This window comes from Ornithorhynchus anatinus, chromosome 3 (assembly GCF_004115215.2).
Source record: "Ornithorhynchus anatinus isolate Pmale09 chromosome 3, mOrnAna1.pri.v4, whole genome shotgun sequence".
In the NCBI taxonomy this organism is placed as follows: domain Eukaryota; kingdom Metazoa; phylum Chordata; class Mammalia; order Monotremata; family Ornithorhynchidae; genus Ornithorhynchus; species Ornithorhynchus anatinus.
In genome coordinates, this window is record NC_041730.1 from 128,928,214 (window position 1) to 128,950,340 (window position 22,127).

At 44.6% G+C, this 22,127-nt stretch overlaps 1 protein-coding gene across 3 annotated transcripts in view; it reads left to right on the forward strand.

The window, feature by feature from the left end:
* WDFY4 (WDFY family member 4) overlaps window positions 1-11,960 on the forward strand; it is a 404,782-nt gene extending 392,822 nt beyond the window's left edge. For all 3 annotated transcript variants that reach the window (XM_029060697.2, XM_029060700.2, XM_029060698.2), the window contains exons 61-62: window positions 9,495-9,606; window positions 11,372-11,960. In XM_029060697.2, coding sequence (XP_028916530.1) covers window positions 9,495-9,606; window positions 11,372-11,438 — 179 coding nt within the window. In that variant the 3' untranslated portion in view covers window positions 11,439-11,960. The remainder of the gene's footprint in view (window positions 1-9,494; window positions 9,607-11,371) is intronic.
* Window positions 11,961-22,127: the final 10,167 nt, after the last annotated feature.

Sequence of the window (22,127 nt, forward strand, 5' to 3'; positions counted from 1 at the left end):
TCCCATTCCTCCTCTGGGGTGCTCGGAGTCTCCCTGCCTCAGAAACTCACCTACACGATGCTCAGTTTCTCCACTACGAATATACCGCCAGGAGTTGGAGCTGCTCTTGAGTCCAGCAGGCCCCTTCTCTCAGGCAAGGAGTTCCGTCCAGCTGGCTTTCGGCCGGTCCAGCTGGGCCGCAGGCCTTCGGCGAGGGACGGGGTCTTCAGAATTCCTGGCTCCCTTAAAAGGCCCCTCCTTCTAAACAGCAGAATCATTAGCTCGTCTTCCCCAGTGGAGAGAGAATGTTTTAACAGTCTCCCACTCGAGCGAGGCGTATCTTGGCATTTGATCTAGCACATAGCCACCCCAGTGAAGCCACCTGTGGTTTATCAGGGCCACAGCAGTTATGAGAGAGGGAATTAAGTTTGCCCCCTCCTGCTCATTAGCAACTGAGAGGCCTTTTGTTTTGATGCCAACAATTAAAGACATCACTCTTCTCAGTGCTTTCCTAGAAGTAAGTGTTCCACTGTAATTTACCCAGAGCCTATAATCCTCCCGGAGAGAACTCAGACAGCACAGACACCCATGGATTACTTCTTTTAGTACACACTAACATACATCCCCTCTCCCTCTCCCTCTCACTCCCTTCCCTTCTCTCCTCTCCTCTCCTCTCCTCTCCTCTCCTCTCCTCTCCTCTCCTCTCCTCTCCTCTCCTCTCCTCTCCTCTCCTCTCCTCTCCTCTCCTCTCCTCTCCTCTCCTCTCCTCTCCTCTCCTCTCCTCTCCTCTCCTCTCCTCTCCTCTTCCCTCTTTTCCAACCCTCCAAAAAATGAACTCCAACCTGAAATATGCTAAGGACTACTTGTGTAAGCCTGACATAAGGGAAAGAGGGTGCTTTTAACATTTGTGGGATGGGGTGGAAATGGGAAATTGTTTTAAAATATAAACAAAATATCAGTTTAGCTTGGATCGATTCTGGGAGAGCTGAAGGCTCATCTCAAGGATGCCTGTTTCCTCTTGATGGTTCCCCCTAAAGAGAGAGAGATTTCTGTGAAGAGAAATAATATATTAAGCATTTAGTAGAGTGCTCTGTACCCAGTAAGTGCTCAATAAATCAATCAATTCCACGAGAACTCCAGTGGAATTGATAGAGTGCGTATTGGGTGCAGAGCACTGTACTAAACACTTAATACATGTCACTGATTATTTGATTCTCCCAACTAGAAACACCACTCTGCTCCATTCCTTGACTCTGCCCTTCTGGGTCCCAACTCTATTCTGAGCTCCCATTGCTTCTTCTTTCCAGATGTGATCAGTTTGGCAATTCATGCTCTGTTCTTTTATGGCATGTGTTAAGCGCTTATTATGTGTCAAACAATGTTCCAAGCGCTGGGGTAGATACAAGTTAAGTTGGAAACAGTCCCTGTCCCGCCTGGGACTCACGGTCTAAATAGGAGGGGAAGAGGAGGGAACTGAGACACAGAGAAGAGAAACGACTCGCCCAAAGTCACCCAGCAAGCATTTGGCGGAGCCGGGATGAGAACCCAGGTCCTATGACTTCCAGCCCCCTGCTCTTTCCTCTCGGCCATGCTGCTTCCCTTCTCTGATTAGTCTGGCCATTCCTGCTCTGTGCCTTCTTTCCCTGAGGATTGCCTTTCCGTGTTTCCAAACTCTTTTCAATTTCCTTTCTTTGCTTTGGGCTAGAAGAAGCCACAAAGCTAGCCAGAGTGTTCCCTCATTCACCCCACACATCCAGTCCGTCACCAACACCTGCCAGTCTCTGCCAGTCTTCACAATATCGCCAAGATCTGCCCTTTCGTCTCCATCCAAACTGCTACCATGCTGGTACAAGCTCTCTTAATATCCCGACCGGATTAATGTGTCAGCCTCCTCTCGGATTTCCCTTCCTCCTGTCTCTCCCCACTGCAGTCTATTCTTCATTCTGCTATCCGGATCATCTTTCTACAGAAACGCTCTGGGCATGTCATTCCCCTCCTCAAAAACCTCCACTGGTTGCCTATCAACCTCCGCACGAAACAAAAGCTCCTCACTCTTGGCTTCAAAGCTCTCCATCACCTTGCCCCCTTCTACCTCACCTCCCTTCTCTCCTTCTCCAGCCCAGCCCATACACTCCGCTCCTCTGCTGCCTACCTCCTCACAGTCCCCCCTTCACACCTGTCCCGCCGTCGACCCCTGGTCCACGTCCTACTGCTGTCCTGGAATGCCCTCCCTCCTCACCTCCACCAAACTAACTCTCTTCCCCTCTTCAAAGCCCTACTGAGAGCTCACCTTCTCCAGGAGGCCTTCCCAGACTGAGCCCCCTCTTTCCCTCTGCTCCTCCTCCCCTCCGCTTCCCCCCCCCCGCCCTCTGCTCCTCCTCCTTCCCCTCCCCTCAGCACTGTGCTTTTTCGTATATATTATTTATTACCCTATTTACTTTGTCAATGAGGTGTATATTTCCTTGGTTCTATTTATCTTGATGTTGTTGTTTTGTTTTGTTCTGTTTTGTTTTGTTGTCTGTCTCCCCTGTTTAGACTGTAATCCTGTCATTAGGCAGGGATTGTCTCTCTATCTGTTGCCGAATTATACATTCCAAGCGCTTAGTACAGTACTCCACACATAGTAAGCGCTCAATAAATACTATTGAATGATTGAATGAATGAACAGAACCTCTTGAGTCCCGTGTCACCCGCTGGCTTCCCGAGGCGGTCGTTAGCACATCTCGGCTCAGCAGTGCCCTGAAACATCGCTAGTTGCTCCGTCCCAAGAACCGTGTCAGAGCAGGTCCTGCCTCTGTGGCACCTGGAGAGTTTCCAGTCCTCTACCAGTCTCGACTACGGGAGGGAGAGTCAAGCAGAGGCCCGTGCATTCCATTCCTAGCTTGGCCAGTGGCTAGCGAGTGGCAGGCCATCTGCTACAAGTCAGAACTCACCTGTGCTGGGCAGCAGCGGCGCGGGAGAGAGTCGAGGGCGGAGATTCAGGTTTACATCACGGAAGGCGGCAATGGTAAACCCTTCCGGATTTTTACCAAGAAAACTCTGTGGATCCACTGCCGGAACTATTACAGATGGAGGTGGGGCGTTCTGAAAGAGATGCGTCTATGGCATGACTATGGGTCGGACACGACTCGACAGCATATGACAACAACAACCTTGCATCTATTGAGAAGCAGTGTTGTCTACTGGATAGAGCACAGGCCTGGGAGTCAGAAGGACCCAGGTTCTAATCCTGGCTCTTGGCTACTCTGTGTCTCAGATAAATCATCTGTAAAATGTAGATTAATACTCTGATCCCCATGTGGGACAGGGACTGTGCCCAACCCAATTTGCTTGCACTTAGTGCCGTACGAGGCACTTAGTAAGTGCTTAAAAAAATGCCACAATTATTATCGTATTAACCCGATTGAGAGATCCGAAAAAAAGAATGTAGGAAGGAAGTGTCCTTGTACCTTGAGGGAACGGATCATGTCCACAAAACTCTGAGGTACTCTTTTGAGGGCTAGTACAGTGTTCTGCACATAGTGGGAACTCAGTACATGCCATTGGCGATGATGATGATGAAGGGAGTGGCAGTTTTGAGGGAGGGTATGAGTTATATTGACCTAGACCGTTTGAGGCATAAGCTAAAGGTGATGGTGGAGTTAATTTCTTGACACTGGCTCCCAGATGTGTTTTAACAGAATGCATAGTAATGTAGATTTCTTCCTTTTTGTAGCATCTTTCCCCGCATTATCTCCATGCCTTGTACAGAACAAGTTTTGAACAAGCTTCTATACCACTGTATCCTAGGAGAAGAATTGATGAGATTGGGAAAAATTAGAAAGGGGAATTGGGGCACCAGATAGAGAGCAGAAGGCTAGATTGGATTTGTTTTTCTATGGATGTGGCTGAAAGATGGAGGAACAAGCGTCCTTTATCCCAGAGGCACATATCAAGATGACTTTACGCTAGTCTATCGCTTTTGCTCTTTGCTCTGCCTGACTGGGTTTTCACTTCTGCCCTTTGTTCTACACACAGTAAGCACTCAATAAATGCAATTGAATGAATGAATGAATGAATGAATGAGCAGATAAAGGGGGATTTAAGAGAGCTGAAGACGGGAGAGCTGTAAAGAAGCCTAGTGGAAAGAGCATGAGCCTGGGAATCAGAGGTCCAGGGTTCTAATCCCTTATCCACTAATAACAATAATTGATGGTATTTGTTAAGCTCTTAGTTTGTGCCAGGCACTGTATTAAGCACTGAGGTGGATACAAGGAAATTGAGTTCATTCATTCATTCAATAGTATTTATTGAGCGCTTACTATGTGCAGAGCACTGTACTAAGCGCTTGGAATGAACAAGTCGGCAACAGATAGAGACAGTCCCTGCCGTTTGACGGGCTCACGGTCTAATCGGGGGAGACGGACAGACAAGAACAATGGCAATAAATATAGTCGAGGGGAAGAATATCTCGTATAAACAATGGCAACTAAATAGAATCAAGGCGATGTACATTTCATTAACAAAATTAACAAAATAAATAGATAGGGTTGGACACAGTCATTGTCCCATGTGAGGCTCACAGTCTGAATCCCCATTTTACAGATGAGGTAACTAAGGCCCAGAGCAGTGAAGTGATTTGCCCAAGATCACACAGCAGACAAGTGGTCGAACTGGGATTACAACCCATGACCTTCTGACTCCCAGGCCCATGCTCTTTTGACTAGTCTGTTTTCATTACTTGGCTTGGGCAAGTCACTTAACCTAGAAGCAGAGTGGCCCAGTGGAAAGAGCCCGGGCTCGGGAGTCAGAGGTCATGGGTTCTAATCCCGGCTCCGCCACCTGTCAGCAGTGTGACTCTGGGCAAGTCACTTCACTTCTCTGAGCCTCAGTTACCTCATCTGTAAAATGGGGATTAAGGCTATGAGACTCACATGGGACAACCTGATTACCCTGTATCTAACCCAGCGCTTAGAACAGTGCTTGGCACATAGTAAGCACTTAACAAATACCAACATTATTTTTATTATTAGTATCTGTGCCTCAGCTACCTTATCTGTAAAATAGGGATTAAGACTGAAAGCCCCTCTGGAAGCAGTATGGACTGATGGATAGAGCATGACCCTAAGAGTAAGAAGGACCTGGGTTCTAATCCCAGCCCTGCCACTTTTCTGCTGTGTGGCCTTGGGAAAGTCACTTCACTTCTCTAGACCTTGGTAACCCAGTCTGTAAAATGGGGATTAAGACTGTAAACCCCATGTAGGACAGGGAACGTATCCAACTTGCTTCTGTCCCAGTGCTTAGTACAGTACCTGGCACATAGTAAGCTCTTAATAAATACCATAAGGAAAAAAAAAAGTGGAACGTGGACTACATCCGATCTGATTAGCTTGTATCTTCTACCCCAAACACACTGTACAGTACCTGGTAGATAGTAAGTACTTTTTATGGTACGTTGTAAGAGCTTATTATCTGTCACACACAGTTCTAAGCACTGAAGGAAGATACGAGTTGATCAGGCTGGATGCAGTCTGTGTCCCACAATGGGGCTCACAGTTTAAGAGACCAAACAGGTATTGAATCCCCATTTTCCAACTTAGGAAACTGAGGCACAGAGAAGTTAATACCATTTCAAAATATGGAAGGAAAGGAAGAGGAGAGTGAGTAGTGGCAACAACCTGGGCCTAGAGGCGCAGATCCCATTCCTGTTCAATAGTATTCATTCATTCATTCAATTGTATTGATTGAGCACTTACTGTGTGCAGAGCACTGTACTAAGCACTTGGAATGCACAATTCAGCAACAGATAGAGACAATCCCTGCCCAACAACGGGCTCACAGGCTAAAAAGGGGGAGACAGAAAGCAAAACAAAACAAGTAGTCAGGCATCAATAGCATGAAAATAGGTAAATAGGATCATAGATATATACACACCATTAATAAAATAGAGTAATAAATAATATATACAAATATACACAAGTTCTGTGGGAAGGGGGAGGGGGTAGAGCAGAGAGAGGGAGTAGGGGCAGTGAGGAGGGGAAGAGGGGCAGAGGGAAAGGGAAGGTTCAGTCTGGGAAGGCTTCTGGAGGAGGTGAGCTCTCAGTAGGGCTTTGAAGAGGGGAAGAGAGTTAATTTGGCAGATGTGAGGAGGGAGGGCATTCCAGGGCAGTGGTAGAACATAGGCCAGGGGTCGACGGTGGGACAGGTGAGAACGAGGCACGGTGAGGTGGAGGTGAGTGGAATAGGAGCGGAGTGTACAAGGTGGGCTGTAGAAGGAGAGAAGGGAGGTGAGGTAGGAGGGGGCAAGGTGATGGAGAGTAGTTGATTCCTTTGCAGTGGCATGAATTCTGCCTCTGGTAGGATGCCGAGATCTCGCAGGGAGAATCTCTCCCCCGGGACCTGCCCCATGACTGGCAAGCCTGGGCTTTTTGGCTCTTCCTGTCACTGCTTCCACGTTCAGTCCTAAGTTTTTGGTCCACCCTAGAACTGGATGCACCTTAATGACGACAGATGTAGCTTCAGTGAAGCTTTGAACCCGTGACTTCAACGGCTGGGATGCCCACATAGGCGTCCTGTGGGAGAGAATATCCCTGGTTCCTGGTGGAATGACTCCCTTTCGACGTTAGCGATGAGCTGAGGACTGATTCAGTGGCCCTATTAAATCCAGAACATCTCACTGAAGAGCAGGAGCAACCCTGAGCACTACCCGAACCCCATTGGACAGAGACTTCATCCAACCCGATTCTTTTGTATTAACCCCAGTGCTTCTCCTCACCTCACCTCACCTTGCTACTCTTCTACTACAACCCAGCCCATACACTTCATTCCTCTAATGCTAGCCTTCTCACTGTGCCTTTGATTCCGTCTATCTCGCTGCCGACCCCTCGCTCACGTCCTGCCTCTGGCCTGTAATGCCCTCCCTCCTCAAATCTCATAGACAATGACTCTCCCCACCTTCAAAGCCCTATTGAAGCACACCTCCTCCAAGAGGCCTTCCCTGACTAAGCCCTCCTTTCCTCTCCTCTCACTCTTTCGTGTCACACTGACTTGCTCCCTTTATTTATCCCCGCTTCCCAGCCCCACAATACTTATGTGCATATTTATTTATTTATTTATTTGCTTATTTATTCATTTATTTATATTAATGTCTGTCTCCCCTCTAGATTGTAAGCTTGTTGCGGGCAAGGAATGTGTCTCCTTATCGTTGAATTATACTCTCCCAAGCACTTAGTACAGCACTCTGCTCACAGTAAGCGCTTAATAAATACTATCGAAAGACTGAGCTATAGTAAGTGTTTAGCAGATGCAGCAAACATTATTATGTCAGTATAATGGCAAAGAGCCCGTGGCCTCAAACCTGCCACTAAGATTTTTTAGGATGAGGATCAGTGTGATCTAGCGGAAAGATCACTGGCCAGGGAGTCAGACGACCTGGGTTCTAATCCCGGTTCTGCCAGTTGTTTGCTGTGTCACCTTGGGCAAGTCACTTATCTTCTTCGTGCTTCAGTTTCCTCATCCATAAAATGGGGATTAAATACCTGTTCTCCCTCCTACTTAGACTGTGAGCACCATGAGGGACGGGGACCATGTCCGACCTATTCATTCAGTCCTATTTATTGAGCCCTTTACGAAGTGCTTGGGAGAGTACAATATAAGACTAAACAGACACATTCCCTAACTTGTGTCTACCCCAGACCTTAGAATAATGTTTGACCCATAGTAAATCCTTAACAAATACCATAAAAAACAGAAAATAAAAGCCTCTATATCTGGCTAAGACTCTGGCCTTTAGCAGACATTACAAGGCACATTTAGGACCATGTGACTGAGACCCTGGTAGAGTAACAGAAAAGGGAGGAATACAGGTATATCATTTCAATCTCTGAGCATCCTGGTTGTGCCAAAATGATTCCTCGGCCTCGCAAGCTACTGGCAGGAGCAGGTTTTCATGCCAGCAGAGGGCTCTGCCTGTCCATTTTCTTCTTCCTGGGACCTACTGCTTATTCTTGCTCCTGAAGCGCGCACCCTGCTATTCAAGTTAGGAGGGAATATGAGGCATTTGGCTGTAGGAGAGCTAGGACCCAAGTGTGCTAATAATAATCGGGAGAGTTCATCATCTAGAATCATCCAGTACGCAAGTGAAAGTGTTCCAATCCAGTCATCCTTGAAACCGCAGTGAGAAGCTTATTGGTTTTCCAATATGTTGCGTTTTAATGAGCTCTCACAGTATTCACGTGGCGAATGTGAGTGATATAAAGTGAGGCTGCATATTGATAAAATCTGGACTAAAGGTATATTTCTCATGTAGTTTTTATCGACATTATGAACAAACATTCTAGAGAAGAATAGAGAAACAGCATGGCTTAGTGGATGGAACACGGGCCGGGGAGTCAGAATGACCTGGGTTCTAATTCTGGCTCCACCGTATGTCAGCTGTGTGACCTTGGGCAAGTCGCTTCACTTCTCTGGACCTCAGTTACCTCATCTGCAAAATGGGGAGTAAGACAGTGAGCCCTCTGTGGGATGGGGGCTGTGTCCAACCTGATAAACTTGTATCTACCCCAGCACTTAGAACGGTGCTTGCTACATAGTAAAGGCTTACAAGTACCATAATTATTCATGTTATTTTTATTTAAAGCACAACGTTGTCACGATGAGGTTCCTTAGAAGAATCCGATTGCCATAAAATCTCACTGATGAATAATCAGCAGCAAAACCAATCAAGTTGAATGCACACTCCGTGAATATCCTTTCTCCAAATTTATACTAAGCTTGCAGTCACATGAGCTCATAAATACACCCTGGTATACACCTACTTATACACAGCTGTCCCAGCTTGGAATTCCATCTGTACATTTCCTAACACGCCTACACATTTACACACATTCACACACACAACTTTGATCACACGGAATGGTTTAATCACCACAACTGAAATTACTACAATTGCTACAGAATTAGTTGATACAGCCTAGCCCTCCCACATCATTTTCCCCATTTAAGAAAATAAAATTAATCTAAAATACAGTCATTAAAAAGATTGAAGTAACAATTATCGAGTTACTTTTAAAAAAAAATATCCCCAGCATTTAATTATTGGTTCTGTTATGAGAGGATTTAGATAAGTTGATAATACCGGCTTTATGTAATTTATTTTTACTAGGCAATTATAGGCTGCATTATATCCTGGCAGCAAGGTATTGTGGGGCATCTTATTAAGCATAGAGCCAGTAAACACTGATGAACAATTTTGCTGAACTAGGCATGCAATTTAGAAAGCAATAATACACAAATCCAATTTAGTACACAATTGATACAGCAGCACGTCAGCACATGTAACTATCATAGCCCACAAATTAAATTGGGACAGCCCGTTTTGCAAAAAGCCCAGGCCAAGATTAAATATATTTTTTTCCCTTCAATTTAACAACTTGCTGACCGCAAGTATAAATACATGTGTGTGTGTGTGTATGAATGTGTATGTGTGTTTGTGGGTATACCTAGTTTCTAAATATTTATTTTTCCGCCCACAACAGGTAACACTTGGGAAAAAAGTCTCGTTCTCTGTCGAGAGCTGGATATCAGCGTTGCTTTGACGGGGAAGCCAAGTAAAACCAACCCGGCTATAACTGCTCTGGCTGTGTCCAGGTAAGTTTTGGTTGATGACTTCATGGTTCCAGCAGAGGGAGACAAGGCTGGAAAATATCAGCTTTGGGCTCTTGTATTTCCATCTTTAGATCAATAGCCGCAAACACCAATTAGATGGCAATTTCTAAAATGACCAGCTCTATCTCTTTATATGGGAAATCTTCCTGGTCCGGGGAGAAACCTTCACTCATTCATTCAACTGTGTTTACTGAGCGCTTACTGTGTGCAGAACACTGTCTTAAGTGTTTGGAAGAGTACAAAATAACAATAAAGCGACACATTCCCTGCCCACAACAAGCTTATGATCTAGAAGGGGAGATGGACATTAAATAAATAAATTACAGCTATGGGGTCCTATCTAACAACTCTCTTGAACTGTACTCTCCCAAACATTCAGTACAATCCTCTACACATTCGGGAGCACTCAATAAATGCCATAGAATCAGTGATTGAAATACCGCCGGAACTCAATGCCTGGTGGTGGTCCAGTTGAGTCAGAGTACAGTGAGTGTGCTGCAGAGTGGCGCTGAGAGGGTAGCGGTAAGGTCACTGGTGATTCTGGGGGGCTGGTGGCCCTTAACACCTCTGCCCAAGAGTGGTAAGGAAAAGCATGTCCGGTGGAAGAGGGAAGGTCGTATCCTGCATCTATGCTCAGGACCTTGCCAACTCCTCTCTGGAGAGCGGTCTTAGAAAAAGGGAAAGAGGTACATGTGGTGGAGAGGATGCAATTCGCTATCATTTTTAAAGTTTTTCCTCCCTCCCCTCCCACCGTCTTGCTGAAAGTATTAGAAAACAGCAGCCAGTCAATCATGTTTATTGAGCGTTTACTGTGTGCAGTGCTTGGAAAAGTGCAATATAATCAGGCACATCCCCTGCGCAGAGAGAAACAGGAGAAGATTCTCTCAGCCAGGTTGTTAGCTCTTTGAGAGCCAGGATCACATGTATTTATTCTGTTGTACCCTCCCAGGTGCTTAGTATGGTAAGCTTCTAATAGTGGGTAAGCATCGTGTCTACCAACTCTATTGTATTGTACTCCCCCAAGCGCTTAGGGCAGTGTTCTGCACACGGTAAGCTCTCAATAAGTACCAGTGATTGATTGATTGATTGCTCTACACGCAGCTCTTTGGACTAATTCAAAGCTCAAAGTTTGGCACAGAAATGGCAGAAGACAGTCATGCCTAGTAATATCCTGAAGGTGCTGCCTTTTCAGTGGCATGTGAAGACTTGAATTCCACCCCCTCTGCTTTACACACATCGTGTCCTGGGTTGTGAGGAAAAGTGGAGTCGGTTAGCCCCACGGGGAACATCCTGATTCCCCTGTGTCTACCCCAGCGCTTAGAACAGTGCTCGGCACATAGTAAGCGCTTAACAAATACCAACATTATTATTATTATCAATTTGTTGGTTGATCATTGTCCATTTGATCATATGAGAAGCAGCATGGCCTAGTGGCAAGAACATGGGCTTGGGAGTCAGAGGATGTGGATTCTAATGCCGCCTCTGCTGCTTGTCTGCTGTGTGACCCTGGGCAAGTCACTTCACTCCTCTGTGCCTCAGTTTCCTCATCTGTAAAATAGAGATTAAGACTGTGAGCCCCTTGTGGGGCAACCTGATTACTCGGTTTCTACCCCAGTGCTTAGAACAGTGCTTGGTACATAGTAAGCACTTAACAAATGCAATCATCATTATTCTCATTGTTATTATCATTACTGGAGAGCCCAAAAGTCTTGCCTGTTGTGTAACGATTCTGTTTTATTTTCCTAAGAAATCAGACCAAAATCTTTGCTGGAGATGAGAAGGGGAGAATATTCTGCTGGTCCATGGATGCCTAGGAAGAAACAGTGACCCATGGGGACTTCTCAAGTACTACAGAGCTAAAGAATGAAATGAGAACACGCCACGTTGTGTAAAATCCAAACACATTTAAGTATTAACATCTGGAAAAATGCAAGGAGGTGGAAGACAATAACAATTGAAGCAGGTCAAAAACAAAGTTGTATGGGGTACAGGAACCCAGAGGCAAAATGGATTCCCCTAGGTCAGCCTACATAGTTCTCGGTGACAACTCCAATCATCAATCAGAGGGGAACTATCTTCCAGTCATCCCACCGCCGGTGGCCTTATTAGCCTTTTCAATTAGGCAATTGTGTAGTCCGGGTTTACGAAGACTCCCTAGCGTGACAATTTTGCAGCATCTGTTATGGAAATATTGACTAGTTTGGAAGTCAGTGTCCGCTACCTGAACTTCACATATGAGAAACTTCTGAATAAGGGCATTTTTGTGCCAAATAAATGATGTTGCTTATGGAAAACTCAAGAGAAATGCATTGAACTACTTTCTGATTTTAAAACAATTTTTGTTTGTTGTTTTTTTTTTTTTCTTCAACAAGTACATGGACAAGAATCTCAGTGAATCTAAGGTCGTTGCCCTTTTTTCAATCCCGGATGTTGACAAGAATTACTTTTGGGTGGAAGGATCGGGAATCACCAGAGAGAAAGCTGCACGTGTGTTGAAGATCTGTTCTTCTCCTCCTCCTTTTAGGACTGCTACTATATAATAATAATAATAATAATAATGGTATTTGTTAATTGCTTACCATGTGCCAAGCACTTTTCTAAGCACTAGGGTAGATACAAGGTAATCAGCTTATCCCAAGTAGGGTTCACAGTCTTAATCCCCATTTTACAGATGAGGTAACTGAGGCCCAGAGAAGTTAAGTAGCTTGTCCAAGGTCACACAGCAGACAAGTGGCGGGGCAGGGATTAGAACCCATGTCCTCTGACTCCCAAGTCCATGCTCTTGCCACTAAACCATGCTGCTTCTCACTTGAGACCCCTTTCTCTCCCCATACTCATGTGTCAGGGAAGGAAAAAGGTAAACAGGGGACTCACAGAAGGTCGAACACACGTGCCCCGAAGACACAGCATTCCTGAAACAAACTTAAAGATTCATAAATCACCAGCTCGGCCTTGGGACTGAAGGGAGCCAAACTGCTGAGTGACCTAGAGAATCGTCCCCAAAGGGTTGCATGAGGGACCCAACGCTTCAGTTTTAGGCTGACTGGTACAGAAATAAGGGGACGGGGCTTCCACGCTTGGATTTTGCAAAATGTCAATTCTGATAAATAATTCAACCAAGAAAGTGAGGACTAAAAAAAGATCAGATAAAAGTACTGACTCTCTCCTCTAACCTTGTCTTTTCCTAAATGCTTCCACCATGGCCCATTAAAAAATAAATAAATAAATAAATAAATAAATAAATAAATAAATAAATAAGGAGCAGATAGAAAGGGAGTCTTCAAGAAATCACCCAACTGAAACTCTCCTGCTACCACGGAACACTTGGCTGCCAGAGATTACGCGTGCACGTGTACACACATATGTACACCGAGTTTACCAGTTTGTTCAAAAAGTAATTTGAAAGGTATACAAGTTCTCCTCCAAAACTGTGATGTTTATTTAAGTAACAGAAAAACCACTAACAGTTTGACCCATCGACCATCAACTGGGATCGAAAATCAAGACGGTTGGAAGAATTGGTTGCAAGTATTTTCAGTGTTTTATACCTATAGAGATGATATAAGTGAGCAGGGATCATATTTGATATGAATATCTTCATATCCACCATAGTGCTTATCACTTGGCTTGGCATGTGGTGAGTACTTATAAAATACCATAATTAGTATTCCTTTTCCATATATGTATATCCTTTCCACTTGACCCATTCCCTATTACTACTGATATAAGATTCAGTGCTGTTCAATCTCTTCTATACCTTCATGCTCGAGGATGCTTGAGAGGTTGAAGCGAGCATTTTTCTATATCCAGGGTACTCCACAGAGGATAACAGCTACAAGGTTGGAAAACTCAACTACACCCTACAGTGACAAAATATTGGCTCGAGCCTAGCTACTGAATTTGTGCTCCTACAAATGCTTAGCACAGTGCTGTACACAGTAAGGACTCAATATCATTGATCGACTGATCCCACATCTTCCAAGAAGCTTGAAGCATTCCCCAGTTACAAATATATATCTCAATTTAAGGCACATGGTAGATGTGTGGCTTGGTAGCCTAGAACCCCCACAGCAAAGGAAGCTCTTCTGGGAAACCTGTGTTTGGATTCTTCCAATAAAAACTTTGGTTTTGAATCCCCTCCTGCCACCCTCTCCTCTGATTTGTTCCTTCAGCCAGAATCTGATTAGTAGGCAACTGTCTCTGTGGAGTGTATGCTGTGGTCTGAATGGTGGGAAAATCTGCCTATTGTGTCCTCTGTGCCAGTGTAGAAGTGATTGGGAAGGTGCCTGGGGGAGAGGAAAGAGAGGAGTTTCTGGAACCCAGGAGCCCCCATGGATGCTCTTCCAGAGAGGGAGAGCAAATCTCCCGGGAAATGTGGGGTGCACCACTCTGAAACCATGACTACCCACCATGACCTGTATCCTCCCCAGCCCGAGTTGAGCCTGGGGATGGTGGGGTGGAGGGGAAAGAAAGGAAGAGAAAAGGGCAGAAGCAGGAGAGGCGTGAGGCAGGCATCTTAGAGGTCCTCTGCAGACTCCTCCAGAGAAGAACAAAACCTCTGGGAAATGTGGGGTACATCGCTCTGAACCCCCAGTTGCCTGCTTATAAGAATAAGAATAGTACAGTAGTACTCCCTTAAGCGATTAGTACAGTGTTCTGTACACAATTAGTGCTCCATAAATAAAATTGATCGATTGACTGATAGTCTTCCTAAACCCACCTAGCAACATTATCATCGTTATTAGTATCAGTGATTATTTTCATGGTATTTGTTAAGCACTTACTATGGGTCAAGCACTGTTCTAAGTGCTGGGGGAGTTACAAGTTACTCAGGTTGGACACAGTCCTGTCCCATGTGGGGCTCACAGCCTAAGTAGCAGGGAGTAGGATATAAGAGTGGCCTACTGGATAGAGCACGGGCCTGGAAGGCAGAAGGCCTGGGTTCTAATCCCGGATCCACCACTTGTCTGCTGTGTGACCTTGGGGAAGCCACTTCACTTCTCTGTGCCTCAGTTACCTCATCTGTAAAATGGGGATTAAGATTGTGAGCTCCTTATGGGCCAGGGACTGTGTCCAGCCTGATTAGCTGGTATCTACTCATAGTAAGCACTTAACAAATGCCATCATTATTTTTTAATTCCCATTTTACAGTTGAGGAAACTGAAGCACAGAGAAGTTAAATACATTTATTCATTGGTTCAATCATATTAACTGAGGATTTACCATGTGCAAAGCACTGTACTAAGTGCTTGGGAGAGTGCAATACAACAGCAAACAGACACAGTCCCTGCTCCTAACAAGCTCACAATATAGAGGAGGAGATAGACATGAATAGACATAAATAAATAAATTACAGACTTCCCCAAGGTCACACAGCAAGCAATTGGCAGAGGCAGGATTGGAACCCAGGTGCTCTGAAATGCAGGTTCTTGCACTTTCCACTAGGTCATGCTGCTTATGTGTCTGTCCTGCTGGAAAACTCATTCACTCCCAGGGCTTTACCTACCATCTCCACGTGGGTAATTCCCAAATCTACATCTCCAGCCCTGATCTCTCTCCTCTGAAATCCTGTATTTCCTCCTGTCTGTAATAAATCTCTACTTGGATGTCCTGCTGACACCTCAAAGTTATTATGTCCAAAATAGAGCACCTCACCTTCCCATCCAAACCCTGTCCTCCCCCTGAGTTTCCCACTGCTGTAGACAGCACCATCATCTTCCCTGTCTCTCAATCGTGACATTATCCTTGATTAATCTCTCAAATTCAACTATATATTCGAGCTGTCAACAAACCCCGTTGCTTCTACCATCACCACAAAAATCTACCCTTTCCTCTCCATCCAAACTGTTATTGCATTAATCCAAGAATTTATCATTCATTCATTCATTCATTCATTCATTCAACCATGTTTATTGAACACTTACTGTGTACAGACCACTGAACTAAATGCTTGGAAAAGTACAATACTTCAATAAACAATGACATTCCCTGCCCACAACTCCTTACCTGCTGCATCAGCCTCCTTGCTGATCCCCCAGTCTCCTGCCCCTCCCCACTCCAGTCCATATCACTTTGCTGCCCAGATGACTTTTCTAAAAAAAGTTCAGTCCATGTTTCCCTACTCCTTAGGATCCTCCTGTGGTTGTCCATCAACCTCTGCCTCAAAAAGATACTCCTTGCCATTGGCTTTAAAGTATTCCCTCACCTTTCCCTGTCCTATCTCTGCTTCTGATTTCCTTGGTATTTGTTAAGCGCTTACTATATACCAAGCACTGTTCTAAGCACTGGGGTAGTTACAGGGTAATCAGGTTGTCCCACATGAGGCTCGCAGTCTTAATCCCCATTTTACAGATGAGGTAATTGAGGCACCAAGAAGTCAAGTGGCAACAGTGTGGCTCAGTGGAAAGAGCCCGGGCTTGAGAGTCAGAGGTCAGGGGTTCGAATCCCAGCTCTGCCTCTTGTCAGTTGTATGACTGTGGGCAAGTCACTTCATTTCTCTGTGCCTCAGTTCCCTCATCTGTAAAATGGGGATAACTGTGAGCCTCATGTGGGACAGCCTGATTACCCTGTATCTATCCCAGCGCATAGAACAGTGCTCTGCACATAGTAAGCACTTAACAAATACAAACATTATCATTATTATCATTAAGTGACTTGCCCAAAGTCACACAGCCGACAGATGACGGAGTCAGGATTAGAACCCATGACCTCCGACTTCTAAGCCCATGCTCTTTCCACTGAGCCACGCTGCTCCTACTAAATAACAGCATCCTCATTTCCCTCCTGTACCACCAACCCACACACTCTGCCTTGATCTCATCTATCTCATTGCAGGTCACTCACTCACATCCTGTCTCTGGCATGGAACTCCCTCCTCCGCCAGGCCATCACTCTCCCCACTTTCAAAGCTTTATTAAAATCACGTCTACTCCAAGAAGCCTTGCCTAAATAAGCCATCTTGACCCCTACTCTCTCATCTTTCTGCATTACCCTCGCACTTGAATCTGTACCTTTATTCACCCCACCCTCAGCTCCACAGCACTTATGAACCTATCTATAATTTATTTTAATGTCTGTCTGCCCCTCTGGACTATAAGCCCCTTGTGGGCAGGGAACATGTCTACCAACTCTATTTTATTGCCCTTGCATTTGGATTTGCTCCTTTATTCATCCGTCCCTTAGCCTCAAAGCACTTAGGTACATATCTGTAATTTATTTCTTTATATTAACTTCTGTCTCCCCCTCTAGACTGTAAACTCGTTATGAGCAGGAAGTGTTTCTACCAATTCCGATAGATTGTACTCTCCCAAATGCTTACTGCAGTTCTCCGCACACTGCAAGTGCTCAATAATTACCATTACAATTAATTACTCTCCCCCTAGAGACTGTAAATTCGTTGTAAGCAGGAAGCGTTTCTGCCAATTCTGTTATATTGTACTCTCCCAAATGCTTAGTGCAATTATCTGCATACAGTAAGCTCTCAATAAATATGATTGATTGATTGAGTGATTGCATTGTACTCTCCCAAGTGTTTAGTTCAGTGCTCTGCACACAGTCAGTGCTCAATAATCACAATTGATTGATCGGTTACATCATCCCCCTCCCGCCACTTCCTCCTTCCACCCGGCCAAGCAGCCTCCCTGCCCTTGACTGCCTTGCTTCTGGCCCGAATCACCCTCCCTCTTCAATCCGACGGACGATCACTTTCCTCCGCTTCAGTGCCAGATTGAAGGCACATCTCCTCCAAGAAGCCTTCCCGACCAAGTCCCTCATTTCCCCTTCTCCCACTCCATTCTGCATCTTCTTGCACTAGAAATTACACCCTTTATTAACCCCTCCCTAAGCCCTCATCACTTATGTACATAGCTGTCATTTATTGATTTATTTATGGTAATGTCTGCCTCCCTCTCTAGACTGCGAACTCACTGTGGGTGGGGAATGTGTCTACCACCTCAGATATATTGTACTTTCTCAAGTGCTCAGTACAGCGATATGCACACAGTAAGCACTCAATCAATACTGTTGGTGGACTGATTGCTTATAAAATAACAAAATCATTAGTATTATTGTTCAAGAAAGGGACAGAAAGCACAAACAACACAAAGTCAGGTTTTTTTGTGTTTTTTTTTAATCACAGATACAAGTAGCAGAGACCTACAGGAAAGAGAAAGCAGACTACTGCCCCCAGTCTCTTCAACCCTTCTTTGCTTTCTGCATGGTAGAGTTTCTCCGATAGTGAAAAGATAAAACTGCTTGTAGGTTTTCACTCTGCAAAACAGGCGGTTGGGTTTAGGTTTGAGAAAGAGGCAAAGACCTGACAGGCAGCGCAGTAAATCTTTCCCAGATTTGCAGGGACAACTGATGAGAAGGCCCAGCAGGGATGGAAAGTGGCCAGCTTTTTGGGGTTTAAGGGATTAGATCATTCTTCGGAGTCAGAGGTTAAATGTTGGTATTCCAAGAAAAACTGATCACACATTAGGGAGGGGAAAATGTGCTGAGCAATAACAATGAAGCACTGTGCATAATATTTCATCTAAGGACTCGAAAACCTTGGCCCAAAGGGGCTCAGGGCGGTGTCTGCCTAGGACAGGTGTGTTTTGTGAAAGGGATTTTCTAGTAGAAAGTTTTGGATTGCCTCCAAGTCTTCAAAGGGCAAATGGTATGCCTCACATCATGATTATCATGGGGCAGGATTAAATAATCCAGCCCTTTGTCCTGCCCTAGAATCTCTGATGTTAACAGCTGTACTGTATTGACACACTGAACTTGGGAAAGAAAACAAAGCACAATTTACTTAGACTCCAAACAAAATGTTCACATCATAAAAACAAAATATTGGCTGCCCTTCAGCACTGGGAATTCATCTGAGGTCTAATTCTCTTGCCTCTATCCTCCCCTTTAGCACAGTGCTTGTCACATAGTAAATGTTCAATAAATATTATTATTAGCAGCATAGATTTAGCCCCCGCCCTTGTCAAACACATTATTATATTAAAACCCAATTGGCTAGTTGAAAACATATGGAAAGAGCTCTCTCCTTTCAAAGTTTTTTGTTTGTTTGTTTTAGCTTTTTTGTATGTGACAAGCACATTAAGCAGATAATGCAATTTAGCAGAGGCTTTGGGACCGAATATATAGAACATGAGGCTTATTCCTGTTCCATCACTGTTTCTCTGAAGTCCCATAACAATTTTAGCTATGTGAAAATAAGGGTGGAAGAGAGCAAAAAAACAGAAATGAATACAGAGACTACTAAAGAGAGAGAAGAATGAGTGAGAGAATAAGACAGGGAGACTAAGAGATTCATAAAGAAGGGAACAGATGGGATGAGACCTACCAGCAAATAGTAAATTAATAGAAGTCATTAAGCATTTAGCATGTGCCGAGCACTGTGCTAAGAATTTGGGAGAGTTGGAGATGGGATATATAAGACTTTAAAGGGTAGTGGGAGCTGCAGTCACTGAAATATTTACAGGCAGGGGGAAACAATAGAGAATAAAGATACCTACCTAAGTGTGAACATCCAGATTCTTAGGTGAAGTACTGAGGAGATAGTTGGGAGAATATAAAGTGGGGAGGCAAGAGATTAATCAGGGTAGGTTTCTGCAGGAGATATAAATGTGGAAAGGTTTTGAAAATAGAAAGAGCAGTAATTCTTTTGTATCGTACTCTCCCAAGAGCTTAGTACACTGTTCTGCACATAGTAAGGGCTCAATAAATCCCATGGATTGATTGATTATTCTCTCTCATATTCCAAGCAGGGCATGAGAAAGAAGTCAGGGGTGAAAGAGATGAGAGGAGGTTACAGGGAGTAGGTTAACTTGACAGGAATAAAGTGGGAGAACTGGGGTGTAGGGGAAGAGTAGTGAAGATAGGTAGGGGAATGAGAGCTGATTGAGTTCCTCTAAGCTGTTGGTCAAGAGTTTCTGCCTGATGCAGAGAGAAATGGACAGCCTTGGAAGTTGGTGAAAACTGAAGCGACACGTGCAAAATCATGTTTTAGAAAAACAATACAGCATCAGGTCAGGAGGAGTAAAGTACAGGCTGGAGAGGGGTGGAGGTCAGCAAGCAGTTTGATTCAGCAGCCAAGTGGAGATATGACTAATGCCTGGACCAGAATGCTGGCAGTTTGGATGGAGAGTGAGGGATAGGTTCTAGAAATGTTGTGGAGGAAGAATGGCAGTATTTGGTGACTGACTAAATATAGGGATTGAAAGAGTCAAGGATAGTCAGTCAATTGTATCTATTGAGCACTTACTGTGTGTAGACCGCTGTACTAAACACTTGGAAGAGTACACTGTAATGCCAAGGTTGTGGGCTTGAAAGATATGGAGGATGGTGGTGCAGTCTAATGGGATGGGAAAGTAAGGTGGACGAGAGGATTTACTAGGAGAAATTGGAAGTTCGACTTTGGACATAATGAGCTTGAGAAGCCAGTGGCAAATCCACTTAGAGCTGTCCTGGAGGCAAGGGAAGATGAGAAATTGCTGAAGAAGACAGAGGCCGACCTGGTGTCTGCAGACGTGGTATTTGAAAGCGGATTTCCGAAGCACTGAGTGTCGACTGAGAAGAGAACTCAGTCCTAACCGCTGAGGGACCCCTCCAGTTAGGGAGTATGAGTCACAGGAAAAATAGGAGAGACAAGGAAAGCTCAGCCAAGAGAAGTATCAGGAGAATCAGGATAGAGCTGTGTCTAGCCAAGCTTAGATGGTGTTCCAGGAGAAGGGAGAGAACCACAGTGTCAAAGGTAGCTGAGAAGTTTCCAGAATATGGAAATGACACAGGAGAAGAAAATAAGAGACCTACAGATAGGGAGATTTATCAATCAACCAATCAGTGGTAGTTTTTGAGGGCAGTGTGCAGAATAGTGTATTACGTATTTGGGAAAGTACAACAAAATAGAATTAATAGATGTGATCCCTGCTCACAGGGGCCAAAACAGAGGGAGACAGACATTTTACAGAATGTTAAAGGCTTAGACAAAGAAGATAAAGAGGAAGAAGTAAAAACAGGCAGAAAGGGAGAGTCTCCCAGGGTATAGAGGTATAAAAGAGGACATGAGAAGCAGCGTGACTTAGTGGACAGAGGAAGAGCCTGGAAGTGAGAAGGTAATGGGTTCTAATCCTGACTCTGTCACAAGTCTGCTGTGTGACCTTGGGCAAGTAACTTCACCTCTCTGGGCCTCAATTACCTTCATCATCCTTAAAATGGAGATTAAGAGTGTGATCCCCAGGTGGGATAGGGACTGTGTCCAACCCACTTAACTTGTATCTATCCCAGCGCTTAGAACAGCACCTGGCACATAGTAAGTACTGAAAAAAATACCGTAAAGAAACTCCATAAACAAGAACAACAACATCCTACTCCTGCTTGAAAAAATGAAAAAATCCAGTTTTCTTCACAGATGTCCAAGCACCAGACCCAGTGGCCTCTGGGATCATCCCATCTTGCAGGAAATGTCCATTCAGTCAGTCATTCAATCATATTTATTGAATGATTACAGAGCACCGTACTTAGTAATGAGGAGAGTACAATAGAAAAATAGGGAGACATATTCCCTGCCCACAATGAGCTTACAGTCTAGAGGGGAAGTCTATAGGACCAACCTCAATGGATTTCTAGCTCAGATGTTGACAACAATGTTGGTCTGAATGGAGTTATGTTGGGAAACTCTCACGATGTAGAATATTGTTACCTCGTAAACAGAGCTAGGGAGGAGGGGATCAGAAAACCTGAGTTCTAAGCCCTGCTCTATCGCCTGCCTGCTGTGTGACCTTGGGTGAGCCACTTAACCTTTTTGTGCTTCAGTTTTGTCATCTTATTTCTCATAGATTAAATACCTACTCTCCTCTCCCTCCCCTGTTGTTATTGTTAGGGTTTTTATGGTATTTGTCAAGTGTTTACTATGTGTCGAACACTGTTCTAAGTGTTGGGGTAGGCACAAATGAATTAGGTGAGACACAGTCCCTGGCTCACAGATTTAGTAGTTGGGAGAACAGATATTGAATGTGCCTGTTTATTGTTGTACTGTATCCTCCCAAGAACTTAGTAGAGACCCTGCCCAAGCAAGCGCTCAATAAATGCGACCGAATGAATGAATTGAATTTTATGGCTGAAGCAATTGAGGCAGAGAGAGGTTAAGTGACTTGCCCAAAGTCACACAACCAGCAATTGGCAGAACGGGGATTAGAACCCAGGTCCTCTGCTTCTCAAGCCTGTTCTCTTTCAACTGGGCCATGCTATTTCTCCTACTTTTGTGGTATTAGTAGTAATAGTAATAAATAGTAAATAAATACTAGAGTATTTATTAAGACCTTAGTGTTTGCAGAACACTGTACTAAGTACTGGGAAAGAATACACAGATGAGACCCTGTTCCTGAGGAGGTTCATGATCTGAAAATAAAAGCGGGGAGAGGAGCCTGGCATCAGATGGTCTAATCCTTAGACTGAGAGCCCCATGTGGGTCAGGGGCTGTATCTGTTCTGATTAATCTGGATCTACTC